The sequence below is a fragment of the Lotus japonicus genome, chromosome 1 (genome assembly GCF_012489685.1).
Source record: "Lotus japonicus ecotype B-129 chromosome 1, LjGifu_v1.2".
Taxonomy (NCBI): domain Eukaryota; kingdom Viridiplantae; phylum Streptophyta; class Magnoliopsida; order Fabales; family Fabaceae; genus Lotus; species Lotus japonicus.
This window is the reverse complement of record NC_080041.1, coordinates 68,524,727-68,541,424: the sequence shown is the minus strand read 5'-3', so window position 1 is coordinate 68,541,424 and position 16,698 is coordinate 68,524,727. Positions and strand designations below refer to the sequence as shown.

The 16,698-nt window shown below is 37.3% G+C and overlaps 1 protein-coding gene across 1 annotated transcript; it reads left to right on the top strand.

The window, feature by feature from the left end:
- The first annotated feature begins 13,101 nt into the window (after nucleotides 1-13,101).
- On the top strand, nucleotides 13,102-15,134 carry LOC130742962 (uncharacterized). Its single transcript, XM_057595074.1, has 3 exons — nucleotides 13,102-13,458; nucleotides 14,294-14,545; nucleotides 14,781-15,134. The coding sequence occupies exons 1-3, from the start codon at nucleotides 13,102-13,104 to the stop codon at nucleotides 15,069-15,071; spliced, it is 900 nt and encodes a 299-aa protein (XP_057451057.1). The 3' UTR covers nucleotides 15,072-15,134.
- Nucleotides 15,135-16,698: the final 1,564 nt, after the last annotated feature.

Here is a 16,698-nt window from a genome sequence, read left to right as displayed (position 1 = left end):
TATTCTTCTCAGTGCTATTTCTTATGAAGAATACCAAAAGATTACAGATCGTGAGTATGCTAAGGGTATCTTTGATTCCTTGAAGATGACCCATGAAGGAAACAAGAAGGTGAAAGAGTCAAAGACGTTGTCCTTGATCAGGAAGTATGAATCCTTCCAAATGGAATCCAGTGAGTCCATTGAGGATATGTTCTCCAGATTTCAGTTACATATTGCTGGAATAAGACCCCTCAACAAAGTTACACAACTGCTGATCATGTCATGAGGATTCTTAGAGGTCTTTTTGAAAGCTGGATGCCTTTGATAACTTCCTTGGAGCTCACAAGAGATGTTAAGAAAATGAGTTTGGAAGAACTCATATGCATACTGAAGTGCCATGAACTGAAGCGTGCTGAACATCAGGATCAGAAGAAGAAGTCTATAGCCTTGAAATCCAACTCTGAAAAGGCTAAAGCTCTCCAAGCTGAAGAAGAAGAATCTGAAGAAAACTCTGAAGATTCTGATGAAGATGAGCTAACCTTGATCTCCAGAAAGCTCAACCGCATCTGGAAGCACAGGCAGAGCAAGTACAGAGGCTCTGGAAAGACTAAAGGAAAGAATGAATCCTCTTCTGGTCAGAAGAAGTCTTCATCAAAGGAAGTCACATGCTTTGAATGCAAAGAATCAGGGCACTACAAGAGTGATTGTCCTAAGCTGAAAAAGGACAAGAAGCCAAAGAAGCATTTCAAAGCTAAGAAAGGTCTCATGGTGACTTTTGATGAATTAGAGTTAGAGGATGTTGACTCTGATGGAGAAGTTGTTGAAGGACTCATGGCTATTGTCAAGAACAAGGAAGCAGAGTCAAAAGAAGCAACTAACTCTGAATCTGCATCAGAGGAAGATCCAGACTGTGACGATGAAAATGAGGTATTCGCTTCTTTCTCAACCTCTGAACTTAAATGTGTTTTGTCTGATATCATGGATAAATATAACTCTCTCCTGACTAAGCATAAAAAGTTGAAAAAGGATTTCTCTGTTGTTTCTAAGACTTCTGCTGAACATGATAAAATTATTTCTGAGTTAAAAGAGAATAATCATGCTTTAGTAAACTCTAACTCTGTGCTTAAAAACCAGATTATTAAGTTAGAAGAAGTTGTTGCTTGTGATGCCTCTGATATTAAAAATGAATCCAAATATGAAAAATCTTTTCAAAGATTCCTAGCTAAAAGCGTAGACAAAAGCTTGATGGCTTCAATGATCTATGGCGTAAGCAGAAATGGAATGTGTGGCATTGGCTATTCTGGACCCAGTAGAAATGAGCCTCCCATGCCTAAGGCTAAACCTCTGTATGAACATTTTGTACCCTCTGATACTATATTACCTGAACCATTGCCTGTTAAAGTTGCTAACCCCCCTCCTAAGAAGGGAACTCTCTCTATGCTTAAATGTCATGCTCAAATTCCTTTACATTATCATGTTGAGAAACCCAAGGTTGTCAGAATCTCTGGGGTAACTAACAAGAAAGGACCCAGAAAATGGGTACCTAAGGATAAGATTATCTATGTTGCAGATATCCTTGATCGCTCCACTGAAACACCAATCATGGTATCTGGACAGTGGATGCTCGCGTCACATGACGGGAGAAAGGCGTATGTTCTCAGAGCTAAAACTTAAGCCTGGAGGCGAAGTTGGTTTTGGTGGCAATGAGAAGGGTAAAATTGTTGGTTCTGGTACTATTGGTGTTGATAATAGTCCATGCATTGATAATGTTCTGTTGGTAGATGGATTAAATAATAACTTATTGTCTATAAGTCAATTAGCTGACAAGGGTTATGATATTATCTTCAATCAAAAGTCTTGCAGGGATGTAAGTCAGATCGATGGCTCTGTTCTGTTTAACAGCAAGAGGAGGAACAACACTTATAAGATCAGATTATCTGAGTTGGAAACTCAGAAAGTAAAGTGCATTCTTTCTGTTAATGAGGAGCAATGGGTATGACATAGACGGTTAGGGCATGCCAGTATGAGAAAGATTTCTCAGCTGAGTAAGCTTGACCTTGTCAGGGGCTTACCCACTTTGAAGTTCTCTTCAGATGCTCTTTGTGAAGCATGTCAGAAAGGCATATTTACAAAAGTCCCTTTCAAGGCAAAGAATGTTGTTTCCACCTCAAGGCTGTTGGAACTTCTGCATATCGACCTTTTTGAACCAGTGAAAACTGAGTCTATAGGTGGCAAGAGATATGGGATGGTCATTGTTGACGACTATAGCCGCTAGACATGGTAAAATTTCTATCCCGCAAGGATGAGTCTCATTCTGTGTTCTCTACTTTTATTGCCCAAGTGCAAAACGAGAAGGCTTGCAGGATTGTGCGTGTCAGAAGTGATCATAGTGGAGAGTTTGAGAATGACAAGTTTGAGAGTATGTTTGATTCCTATGGAATTGCACATGATTTATCTTGTCCTAGAACTCCTCAATAGAATGGTGTTGTTGAGAGGAAGGATAGAACTCTTCAAGAGATGGCTAGAACCATGCTTCAAGAAACTGACATGGCAAAGCACTTCTGGGCTGAGGCAGTAAACACAGCATGTTACATTCAGAACAGGATCTCTATCAGACCAATTCTGAGTAAGACTCCTTATGAATTGTGGAAGCAAATAAAACCCAACATTTCTTACTTTCATCATTTTGGTTGTGTTTGCTATCTTCTGAATACTAAGGATAGATTGCATAAGTTTGATTCTAAATCTTCTAAATGTCTATTACTTGGTTACTCTGATCGTTCTAAAGGCTTTAGAATTTATAATACTGATGCTAAAACTATTGAGGAATCTATTCATGTTAGATTTGATGATAAGCTTGACTCTGATTAGTCAAAGCTAGTTGAAAAGTTTGCATATATGAGTATAAATGTTTCTGATAAAGGCAAAGCTCCAGAGGAAGCTGAGCCAGAGGAAGACTCTCCAGAGGAAGTTGGTCCCTTTGATTCACAGCCTCAGAAGAAGAGCAGAATTGTTGCCTCTCACCCTAAGGAGTTGATTCTGGGAAACAAAGATGAACCAATCAGAACAAGATCAGCATTCAGACCCTCTGAAGAGACTCTGCTTAGTCTGAAAGGATTGGTATCCTTAATTGAACCAAAGTCAATTGATGAAGCTCTTCAAGACAAAGACTGGATTCTGGCAATGGAAGAAGAATTGAATCAATTCTCCAAGAATGATGTTTGGAACCTTGTTAAGAAACCTCAAGGTGCTCACATCATTGGAACCAAATGGGTTTTCAGAAACAAGCTGAATGAAAAAGGAGATGTAGTCAGAAACAAAGCAAAGCTAGTTGCTCAAGGCTACAGTCAGCAAGAAGGAATAGATTATACTGCAACATTTGCTCCAGTAGCAAGATTGGAAGCTATCAGACTGCTGATCTCATTCTCAGTGAATCACAACATAATTCTTCATCAGATGGAGTGCCTTCCTGAATGGATACATCTCAGAGGAAGTGTATGTGCACCAACCTCCTGGTTTTGAAGATGAGAAGAACCCTGACCATGTTTTCAAATTGAAGAAATCTCTCTATGGTCTGAAGCAAGCTCCCAGAGCATGGTATGAGAGACTTTGCTCATTCCTTCTGGAAAATGAGTTTGTAAGGGGTAAAGTAGATACAACTCTCTTTTGCAAAACTTATAAAGATGATATCTTAATTGTTCAAATTTATGTTGATGATATTATATTTGGATCTGCTAATCCATCTCTCTGCAAGGAATTTTCTGAGATGATGCAGCTGAATTTGAAATGAGTATGATGGGAGAACTCAAGTACTTTCTGGGAATACAAGTTGATCAAAAACCAGAAGCAACTTACATCCATCAGAGCAAGTACACAAAGGAACTTCTGAAGAAGTTCAATATGATAGAATCAACAATTGCTAAGACTCCTATGCATCCTACATGCATTCTGGAGAAAGAAGATGCTAGTCGAAAAGTATGTCAGAAGCTCTATCGTGGAATGATAGGTTCACTTCTATACTTAACTGCATCTAGGCCAGATATTCTGTTTAGTGTACATTTATGTGCTCGATTCCAATCAGATCCAAGAGAAACTCACTTAACTGTTGTTAAGAGAATTCTCAGATATCTGAAAGGTACCACTAACCTTGGCTTGATGTATAAGAAAACATTAGAGTATAAGCTTTCAGGTTACTGTGATGCTGATTATGCTGGAGATAGAACTTAAAGGAAGAGTACTTCTGGAAATTGTCAATTTCTGGGAAGTAACTTAGTCTCATGGGCAAGCAAGAGGCAGTCTACTATTGCACTAGCCACTGCAGAGACAGAATATATCTCAGCAGCTATTTGTAGCACTCAGATGCTCTGGATGAAACATCAGCTAGAGGATTATCAAATCCTTGAGAGCAACATTCCAATTTACTGTGACAATACTGCTGCAATCTCACTCAGTAAGAATCCAATCTTACACTCAAGGGCAAAACACATTGAGGTAAAGTATCACTTTATTAGAGACTATATTCAGAAGGGCGAACTTCTTCTGAAGTTTGTTGATACTGACCATCAATGGGCAGATATCTTTACAAAGCCCTTAGCAGAGGATAAATTTAATTTTATACTGAAAAATCTGAATATGGACTTTTGTCCAGTATGAAGATGGATCAGAACCTCTGACTATGATGCTTCCTCATCAGAAGATGTCTAGTTCAGAAGGTAACTTTGTCAGATGCTAAGTACCTATTGGTGCTTACTCTGAGACAAGACAATAAACGTGTGTCAGTTTATTCTGATGCCTCGTTCCTTGTGCCCTTCGGATAATCTGTTGTAATGAGTGTAGATGTGCTTATTCTCCACCGTGTGTTATGTGTATTAACTGTTCATAATGATGTTCTTAATTTTTAGCCGTCGATTTTACTTTTGTTAAACAATCAACAACGGTTACTTTCTAAAAACAACTACGCACACATGCTCCAAACTCCTAAGTCCACTACACCAACCTCACCCATTATACTTCCATACACTCCACAAGCCTCTGAACCACAAGCTCTAGAGACACCAACCACTGAAAAGTCTAACTCTGAGCCTAAACCCTCTGATCACTCAAATCAGGAACCCTCCGATAAAGAAATTCTCTCTCCTACTCCCTCTGTCTCTTTTCCCACCACTGTTCAATTTTCCTCTCCTTCAAATAAATCTAAAGCCTCTCGCCAATTCTTTCAAATTGCCAGAGAAAGAATTTCGAAAATTCCTGAACATTTCATAAATGTTTCAAGTCCAAACCGCTATTCTGGACCAAGACCAGAACCTCTGGTTCCTCCTGATTTTCCAATCCATGCGGTCCCTCTGACTTCAGTACCACCGCCTCTTCCTCTTTCTCCTCCACCTCAAAATGAAAATTCTGTCTCTGACCAATCTCCAAATCCAGAGATCAACTTTATGCTGCTATTGAAGAAGCAAGGAAGAAGAAAGAACAAGAAGAAGAAGCAGCAAGGTTTGAAGCAGAACAATGTGAAGCTCTTAGGTTGCAAGCTCTGGAACAAGCAGTTAGATTACAAGCTGAAGCTGAGGCTCTTAGAAATCAAGCACTTGGAATTATTCCATTTACTGCTATTGCCTCCACCTCTGCTCAAGTTCCTCACTCTGATCAAGCTGTTCCGTCTGCTCAAGCTCAGTCAGACCCAAGACTTGACCTCATTGAACGAAGACTTGATTCTCAAGAAGCTCTTCTCCAGAGTCTTCAAGAGATGTGCACAGAACTTCTGAAGAGGACACCCAAGCCTTAGTCTTTAGAAACTATCTTTTCTTATGTTTTCCTTCTACTATGTTACTATGTTTTCGTATTTAACTATGTTTCTTTTATCTAATTATCGTTTTTCTATCCTATGTGCTTACATAATTACTTGTTCATCATTACTTAGTTTTTTTACTCATACGCATTAATCAACAAACAAGCTTCTTTTATAAATAACATCATTCATACATTTGCATTCATACATTTAAAATGGAGGATTTTTCCTCAATGATCTACACTGCCTGCGCATCGCTGCTTTCTCAAGCTCCAGACGATGCTGCCTATACTCTAGTTGGATCAAGCTCTGGCGCACTTCCTGCCTCTCAGGACCCTCTGCCATTGTCTCAAGTGCAGTCTTCGTCGCTTGTCTTTTGGCAGAATTATCCAGCTCTCGCTGGAAGAGATCTTGAAGCTCCTCTACAAACGCAAGGAAGCCTCTAAGGATGCTGTCCATTTCTGGACTTAGGCCCATGCCTAGTAGCTGGTTTGTCAGACTATAGACACTCGGCTCCTCTGGATGGTGCACGTTGATGAAGAGAACTTCATCAAAGGCTTTCTTCATTAATTCTTCGATGTATGCTATGAAGGATGCCATTGCAATGTTGATTTCAAGTGCAAATGAGATGTGAAGACTGTCATGCTTTAACCGCTATTTATAAGCTCAGTTCAGTCTCCAGAAGTTAATGCTGAAGTAGTTTCTCGAGGATTGTTTATTGGTAACAGATTCTTACCTTTAACTCCTTGGCCGGTAGTAAACGTTCTGCTCTTTCATTTAATCTTCTGCATACGCATTAATTAAATACGTTTTCTTTAATTTTTTTATTTTATTTTCTCCATCCTTTTAAACTTAGACCTTCTTTAAGGAGGAGTACTTTGTACTTCAAGCTAAGTTTTTCACACCCCATGCTTTGCTTATGACAAAAAGGGGGAGTATACAACCAGTTTTTGATGTGTAAGCTGTGTTAGTGTGATTTCTTTTTCTTTTGGAGAATTTAAGAGTTCCACTCTTTATGACCATAGATCTGTCCGTGGGCATTTGCAAGGAATACATTTTCACTTCTTCTGAAGTGATCATATGCTAAATCAGTTGACTCTGATACTTTTGCCTTGCTTTTGACTCTGAATATTTATGCGCTCTGATATTCACATATTATCAATGTCATAAATTCTCACTCTGAACTCTTTTATTATTTAGCTCAGAATCTAGATATTACTAATGTCTTCATTAAGTCTTAGATTCAGGGGGAGCTAAACTCAGAATCAAGCTGTGACTTGGATTCAGAACAAGCAACATAAACCATTCACCTTAGGATAAGTTTATCTCTATTCTCTAAACTCTGAGTGAATTCAGTTTATTGTTTAAGAATTGTTCATCAAAATACTTGGTTTTGTCATCATCAAAAAGGGGGAGATTTTAAGATCCAGTTTTGATCTAGTAGTACAACTCTATGTTTTGATGATTACATGTTAACTATTGTGTATGAACAATTATGGTACTCTAACGTTGTTTTCTGAGTGTTTTAATGGCAGGCTCTGACTCTGATGTAATTACACATAAATCAGAAGCACTATGCTAAAAGAGTTACCTCCGCAACGCTTTCGCACTCACTATGTTCAATCTAAACAGTAGATTAAGCTTCAGAAGATCTGAAGATAGTAAAGCTCTGATATGGATTTAGTTCACTTGAAGTTTTGAAGATCAGAAGCTCTGAAGGTCCAGAAGCTCTGAAGGTCCAGAAGCTGAGTAGTGAAGATTCTGAAGTCCAAGAGTAAGCTGGCTCTGAAGACCAAGTACTTCTCCTCTGAGTCCAGAAGCAGAAGGTACAAAGGTCAGAGGATCCAAGCTTCCCTCTGACTCTGATCACCAAGCTTCACAAGTTCCAACATGAAGCGTCGCTCTGATCAGAAGTCAACTAGGATAAAGGTCATGTCACTATCCAAAGTACAAAAGCAATTGTACCATTCCTGACGACCTTACCTAACTTATTCAGCCACAGCAGAACCTGGAAAACCTAGATCTGCCCTCCAACGGTAGCATTCCATGCAAACTTCCAAACCTTAATCCTTGGAGTATATAAAGAGGCTGAAGATGAAAGATGCCGTTTTGAAGAAACTTTGTTCAAGCTCACGCGAAATTCAAATATTCTCTTAAGCAATCTTTCTTCACATTGTACTTATTGTGTTTACTGTTAGCTTTCTGAGAAGCATTTCTTTGTAAACCCAAACTTTCAAACAGTTGTTTGTTTTTCCTTAAGGAGACCAAGGTTGGTCGGATCCTTGAGAAGACTAAGAGAGTGAATCTTAGTGATAGCTAAGTCATTGTATTGTTAGTCACTTTGCAGGTTGCAAGTGCAGTTGTAACAAACTCTGATTAGTGGATTGCCTTCATTCTAAGAAGGAAGAAATCAACTTAACGGGTGGACTGGATTAGCTTGAGGGATTTATCAAGTGAACCAGGATAAAATCATTGTGTGCTTTCCTCAACTCTTATCTTAGCACTTTTATCTTTGGTGTTTGAAGAGATTTGTTAAAATCTCAAGTGGGAAAAGTTTTAGATTGAAAACGCTATTCAAACCCCCCCTTTCTATCGTTTTTCATACCTTCAATTAAGTGTCACCAGCAAAATAAACTCATTGACATATACAAGTCAAAGCTATCCAACCAATAAAATATACTCCCTCCTCAAGCAGATAGGCAACAAAACAATTTCTTCCCACACAAAATCTCTGAATACGTAACAAGTCCATCCATCACGTGACAGACACGCAGTAGTAGCATGAATGAAGTGCCTTCTCAATCTATCACTCCAGCGCTGCCACAAGTGAAAAAGTCAAACACCCAGCACTAAACGGATTCTAGCTAATTCCTGCAAAATCCACAAAAGAGAGAAGCATCAACCCACAATAAACAAAAGACAGCAACACTAAGCCATCAAATTCCAAGCACATCCAACTGAAATAGCCATCATCCATGCATGAAATCCCACCAGCCATTTTAACCCAAAAGCATGACAATGGCCAACAAGTAATCCAATTCCATGCATATCCAGGAAGCAAATCCAAAACACAAAATCAAACAAAGATACAATATAGTCTAGAAAAGAAAATCCCGCACTACTTGAGATGTAAATCAGGAAATATCAGTGAGACATAGCAATGGCTCATTGAAACATTTAGATACAGAATGAGTAAAATGCCTCTGATTTGCTCGTAACCATTCCCAAGATTGTAGCTTAACCTGCTCAAGAATTAACAAAGGGGAAAAAGATCCTTCATGGAAAATAACATTATTCCTATTCTGTCAAATTTGTGAAACCACCACTAGCCAAATAATAGAAACCCAAGCCTTCTTACCAGATGTGTTACTACCTACAAATTGGACAAAGTGTTTCTTCAGATGAATAGGAGTAGCAAAAGAAACGCCCAACCACTGGCACACAAGACCCCAAACCCGACACACACATCCAAAATGGAGGAACAAGTGATCAACAATTTCAGTAGAACCACTACATAAAGAATAGCACGACGCATTAATAATGATACCCCTTATAATCAAATTATCCTTGGTCTGCAGCCTATCAAGCAAGGATCTCCAACCCAAAGGAATTGAGTTTGATGGAGCATTAGCTTTCCACAATAGTTTAAACACTTCTTCTTCATTAGCAAAGCCACCGCCAACAATCGCTTCATAAGTTGATTTAACAGAATCCCTTCCATCCCCTTCTTTGATCCAAACCCAGTCATCCTTCCTAATCATAACTGGTGCAAATGAGGATATACTTCTCAGTAGTTCATTAAACTATCGCTGCAAATCCCCCTCTAAATTCTGATTCCACTTAAAATCCCACACCCATTTACTATCACTCCAAAAACCCATCTCACTCACAGTCATGTTTTGCTGTTCTAAAATGCAAAAAAGGTCCGGAAATTTAGCACGCAATGACCCAAGTCCATACCAATCCTCGTCCCAAAAATGAGTTTTATCCCCCTCTCCTATCTGTCGACTCACAACATTTGCAAACAAATTATGCACCTCATCACCTAAACTTGCTTGAAATAAGTCCTTACACCAAATAGAAGCCTTTGATAACTGGCCCTTACCATATTTTTCCATGAGCACTCTGTACCACAATTGATCATGTTCATGTAGCATTCACCAACGCCATTTCCCCAACATAGCTTTATTGAAGCACTCCAAATCTCTCACACTTAAACCCCCTCCAATTTAAGCATACAAGCTCACTTCCAACTAGCCCAGGAAATTTTCCTGATTTCATCCAACCCACCCCGCAAGAACCGTGACATAGTCTGAATAATTTTATTCTCGACCCCTTTTGGAATTTTAGAGAAGGAGATGAAATACAAAGGAAGAGCAGACAAAACAATTTTAACAAGACAAATTTGCCCCCCAAATGAAAACTCTTTACCTCTCCAACAAGAAAGTTTCTTCTTTAGTTTTGCCAAAATTAGTTCCCAAGTGGCCAATCTCCTCGGATTACAACCTACCAGAAGCCCCAGGTAAACAAAAGGCAGCAACATCACTTTGGAGTTTAGGAGGGCAGCAAAGCGGCTGGTTAGGTTAGACTCAACTGAAATACTAGCAATTCTACTTTTAAAGAAATTCACCTTCATCCAGTGACGGATCCAGAAATTTAATGTTGTGAGGGCAATATATACATATATTTTTGTAACAAAAAAAATTAACATATACTATTAGAGGTTATGAAATTTTTTACTAAAGCGGACACAAGTGAAAGCATTTTTTACTATATGGGTCATCAAAAATCATACTTTTACTACTCAAGTGAGGGCATTTAACAATGTGGGATACAAGTGAGGGCATTTTTTACCAAAGAAAGCATAAAAAACCACATATTTTTACTACTCAAATTTTTTTCTAATGATATTTTCCAAATTCAAGTGAGGGCACTTGCCCTCATATCCTTGAACATAGATCCGTCCCTGCCTTCATCCACGAGACCAACTCAAAGCATCTTAAGACACATTTAAGAGCAATTGAATTATGAATATTTGCTTCCCCTATAAATAATGCATTATCCACAAATTGAAGTAAAGACACTTCCACCTCCTCCCACTTGAGCTCACCTTAAGTGACAAAATGTTATTAGTTGTCACTGCTTGCTTCAAAATCCCATTCAAACCCTCAGCCACAATTAAGAATAAGAAAGGAGCAAGAGGATCACCCTACCTAATCCCCTTCTCCATTCTAAATTCTCCAGTAGGGCTTCCATTAACAAGAACAGAAACAAATGTTGAATTTACACAACCTGGTACCCAACTGATCCATTTCTCCGCAAAGTTGAGTCTTCTCAGCATATAAAACAAGAAACTCAATTTCACAGAATCATACGCCTTCTCAAAGCCTACCTTGAAGACAAGAGAAGGGAGCCTCTTGATCCTTTCATTTTTTATGTCAAATTTTCTCAAAAAAATTGTCCTAAAATATTAGTCATTCTTCAATATCTATAAAACTCTAATCACATTTTTACATATTTACCCTTATATTTAATATGAAGATATAATATGATTTTAAAAAGTTTTAACTTGGAGAGAGAAATCCATGGGTAATGAAGAGTTAATAATTGTTTTACAAATTTATTTCTAGTAACTAGTACTTTTTTAATCCTAAAAAATTAGATAAATGTGACTTATAAATTTGAAAAAAAAAAGTATTAGATAATATAATCAATGGTTGAGCTTGGATCATAATTATACTACAAGAAATGGATCAAACGATCTTCATTGAGATGGAATTTCCATACATCCTCATTCCTTGAATACTCTCGCAGTACGAGGCGTAATATTATATGCCCAACACATCAGTCGACTTTGAAAAATGCATTATGGTATAAAGAGATTAAGAATTTATAATTAAAGTAAATATCACATATTACTCGACATATCGATTACAAGATAATATTATATGTTTGCATGATTTACTCCAAGTTTGCAATAACCATACTCTCTGGCTTTTCATAAACACATTTTTTTCTACTACAATATTCCTACTAAGTTGAGCATTAGAATGTCTTCTAGAGAGGCACCTATAGTGCCCACCTAAATTGAGGCACCTCGCGAAGGAGAGCACTCTCATACAAATGACACAACACTCTGATCAATGTTTAAGAAAAAGTACAAGAAGATAGGAAAAAAAGAAACGGTACGCAAAGTATCATTAATGTTTAAGTGTTTATTTCTCTAATATTCTTTTAAAAGAGAAGAGATTTAATCATATGTGAGTTTTTTAACTCTAACTTAGTGATTGAACGATAAGTTATTTAATTCTAACTTTCTCATTGATTATTTAGACAACGTAACTTTTATTTTAATTTCTCTCGATTTCTCTACAATAAAATTTTTATGGATCATCTAAATGACTCATATACAGTGACAGATTCAGAAATTTGATGTTGTGAGGGCAATATATACATATAAATTCATATAAAAAAATTTAATATATACTATTAGAAGTGAGTGCATTTTTTACCAAATGGGACACAAGTGATGACATTTTTTTACCAAAGAGATCATATAAAACCATATACTTTTACTACTCGAGTGAAAGCATTTAGCAATGTGGAATACGAGGGCATTTAGCAATATGAAACACAAATGAGGACATTTTTTTACCAAAAAAGACATAAAAATCACATACTTTTACTACTCAATTTTTTTTCTAATGATATTTTAAAAAATCAAGTGAGGGCATTTGCACTCATAATGTTGTACATACATCCGTCCCTGCTCATATAGATTATTAACCTACAACTTAATAGACCAATAATATTTTTTTATAAATAAATTAATAAATAAAATATAGAAATTATAATTCCTTCACTTATCTTTATTGTGATTGAACGATACTTATTTAACCCAAATTTTCTCATGAGTTATTTAGTGAACCTAATTTCAAATTTACTATTGAGTCATTTGTATTTAAACAAGAAACACCGTCATTTATCAAAGCAACGAGAAAAGAAAAGTACGTAGAAAATGAAACAGATCAAAGAGAAAAATAAGTGTGAAGTTGACAAGGCTCTCCATTGACCAGCAGCATCGGCAGTTTATTCTCCATGACACCACGCGTCAAGAGCTCAGACTACACACCAATTAACACAACTGCATGCACGTAGCCACGTATAGCCAAACCCAAACTCATCATCACTTACCCTCTTGTCTACTGCACCAGAAGATCCACACCAGCAATCCACTACTATTCAACTTGCAGCAACAACAAATCAAACAATACTCATTGATTCCCTTCTCTTCGCTTAGAAGCTTAGAGCCGCTCCTTATTCGTGTCTTCTAACAGATGGTGAAGCTAGCATCGGCGAGGGACTTTCGGGCTTACGGCCCGGGCCTCGCCAGGAACCGCTACGAGTACATAAACGCCGGGCTCTATCTTATTGCCTCCGTTGTCCTCTGTTCTGGTTTTGTGGCTCAGTTTTCTTCCGAAGCCCGTTCGGGCCTTGTGCTTCTTATCATTGGTTTGGCTATTTTTTTCCTTGTTAATCTCCATGACCTCTTTGCACATCTCGCTGGGATTGATTTCCAGTTACAGTTGATGGATTTCGACCTTCAGCTCACTTTTGTGGAGTTCGCTGTTCCGGTGGTTCAGATGATCGGAACGCTTATTGAACTTCTCGGAGTTATGTTTCTTTTTATTCAGGTATATATTATACACTTATGTTTGTCCATTTTTAACACCTGAACAAAGAGAGAAAGTGATTCATTCATGTATATAGACAGTCCAAATGGGAGAAGAGAGGAAGGAAGCTATTTGTGATGAATCAATTAGTTAGCAGCTGATTAGTTAATTAGTAGTTAGTTTCACTAAGTCAGTTATTAGTTAGAACATTGTTAGAGATTGGTGGTATATATCTATTACTCACTGATTAGAAAATTAGTACAAAAGGTAAAGATAATTTCTCTTTTAGGGGCTATTACCCCATTTTAAATGTAGTTCATGTGTGTCTTTGCACTTGCTAGGATAGTTAATAATGGAAGATTGTGCAATTAGAGATATTTTAGATGTTGATGCATATATGCTTTTGTTTCTCTAGATGTTTGATCTATTTACCCAAGTATGGTTGTCATGGTTAAAACTGGATCGAAAGTTACATCCTTAGAGAGGGTGGAGGCAGGAATTTGAGACTAGGAGAGCCAAATAAATGCGAGGGTGTCTATAGTGGTTCATACTGCTCAAATACACATGTATCACATGTATTGAAACAAAAATTGAAAAACCGGGGGCATGGAGTTGTGTGCCCCCCTTGCCTCCACCGCTGCTTGCATTTTTATTTGAGGTCAAGTCTCCTTTAGCACTTGGCCTAGCAACTCTTCGAAAATTACTTACAATTCTAAACTCTAAAGTAAGACTCAATAGGTTAATCTCAAAATTCTAATCTCAAAAGTAAGACTGAATTTTAGAATTGAGAAAAGATAAATTGATTCATTTTTGCTTTTGGTTAATCTCAAAATGATATATGTTGTAAAACATGCAGAAAGAGAAAGGATATGATCACTTCAAGTTGGAAAAGCATGCCGTGAACATGCTGGTTGCTGGTCCTGTATTGTGGGTGATAGGGTCGATCCACAATTCATGCCAAATTTATGAGAGAGCGGATGGTCATGTTCAAATCCTGCAGCAATGCGTGTATATCCCTTTTTTGATGGGGAGTTTGACATTCATGCTTGGTGCAGTTCTCAATTATCACGAGCAATCTAGAGTGATCCACCATGGCATACACTTGCTAGTAAGTACTCTAATCTATTGGATTAAGATACTTTGCATCCATTTGGTGTCTCATTCTCCCCACAAATTATAACTGTCATATTCATGTTGTTTTTAAGTTACATGACACAATTTAATTGACTGGCTAGACGGGAAAGGGCACACCAATTTAGGAACAGAGGATTTCGGTCTTATATACACGAGTAATGTTTCTCTTGTTATTATGGGTACTAATTTGCGTTTGATTATTGATTCAGGGTTGGACTTGGATCTGGCTAAGCATCTTTGGAAGCTTGATGTTTTTCATTGGTGGATTGACAAACTTGATAAAAGTGTTCAAGATGCAACAAATGAATGGAATGAGGTTGGAGAAACTGCGAGGTGGAGCACAAGAGAGACTGGTGAGTGCGAGGGAAGGACATGTTCCTCTGATTTTGGAACATCAACCGATAAGCCATCATCATCAAGCTGAAGATACCAAAGTTGCTTCACCCAAGCTTCCCCCTCTACCTACTCCTTATAAGGATGTCCTTCTTGGTGGCCAATGATTACTGCTAATTGTCATCTTCTTTGGTGCTCCTGTTTTCCTTTTTGATCTATTACATTTTTCCGGGGGCTTTTTTTTTTTCTGAGTTCTTAGTATACATACAGATTTAATTTATAGACACTTCCTCGGACTACAAATGTTAGAAAATTTCATCTACCTAGGGTTTTCAACATACAGAAAACCTAAGTCAGGATCTTTAATTTATATGATTCTCACTAACTTTAAGGGAGGAGATGACTAACCTGAATTCATCCCAGAATCTATGAAGAAGTCCTTATGCTCTTTTAATCTTTTTCTCTCCTCTTTGCCTTCCACCTTTTGTTCTTCTCTAATGGATGAGAGAAGCAGAATACGTTACTTTGAAAACTGCTCAGTAAACCCTTTATTGTAGGTTGGCTATTGTAACCACTCACTCATCTTTTAATTTTCTGAAGGAAGAGGAGAGGGAATTCAAAATTGAATTTTGAAACCCCAACTAACTTTAATTGCTTTAATATCCTAATGACCATCACATTGAGGATCTTTTCATAAAGTTAGTTCTATAAGTTACATGGGCCACATTAATTATTAAAAATAATTTAACAATAAATTGATAGTAAACTGAGATTCAAGTTTCAATTGAAGTAGACATACTATAGTTTCTAATGACACTCATCTCTAGTCTCCTCAAAAGTTTGTTAAAATAAGTATTGACAGAAGGGTTGTTTCTGATTTAGTTTTATACACTCGCACCCACCTACTCTTTCACTTCATTTTCATATATTTTTTTATTTCATCTCTTTCTTTTCTATCACATCTCACATTACATCTTTAGTTTCTCTCCCTTCTACTTTTTTTTTCTCTAGGCATTGGTGGATTTGGAGTGTGAAGAGATTTTTTTACTATGTGGTTATAGTTTTTTTTTTTTTTTACAACGGAAAGATAAAACACTCTTCAGGAATTGATCCATGAACCTTCCTCTCCTTAACTAACTCTTACCATGATTATAGCCATTTGCCCCTAAGGATGAGATAGTCTTATTTAATTATCATTTCAAACTTATTTTCTCTTTCATTTATTTTTTCCCTATTTCTTTTCCATTTCTCTCTTATCTTCAATCCCTCTCTCGATGGATTGAAATTGAGGTGAGAATGAAGTTCTAAAACCTAATTTTGAATAATGGATATTGCACTTTAAAGTGCATTTTTAGATATACTAAATTAATAATTGTGTGTTAGCATGGTGTGTTGCGTCGTCCCAAGTGTTAATAATAGCCGACGTGTAAGATTTCACGTGTGAGTGATCTACCTTTGAGATATTGTCCACAACTTTTTTCATGTGCTTTGGTCAAAACGTAAGCTTTTTAGGGATAGTGGTATTTTTTAGACGTCCTCATGTATTAATGTACCGGGATATGCTTCTTGAGTTGCCTGAATTTTGTTCTCCATACTGGTCTGGAGAAGAGTACGCCATAAATTGTTCATGGTAACTAAATTACATCACGAGGTCGGTCTTGTCGACACTCGATGTAGGAAAAACTTTTTGGAATGTAGTAGACTGATCATATATTGCTTGGTTTTTTTGTGCTAGCTAGGCAAAATATGTTGTTAGCTTTATTATTATCCACCTTTTGAAAATAGCCAAATTTC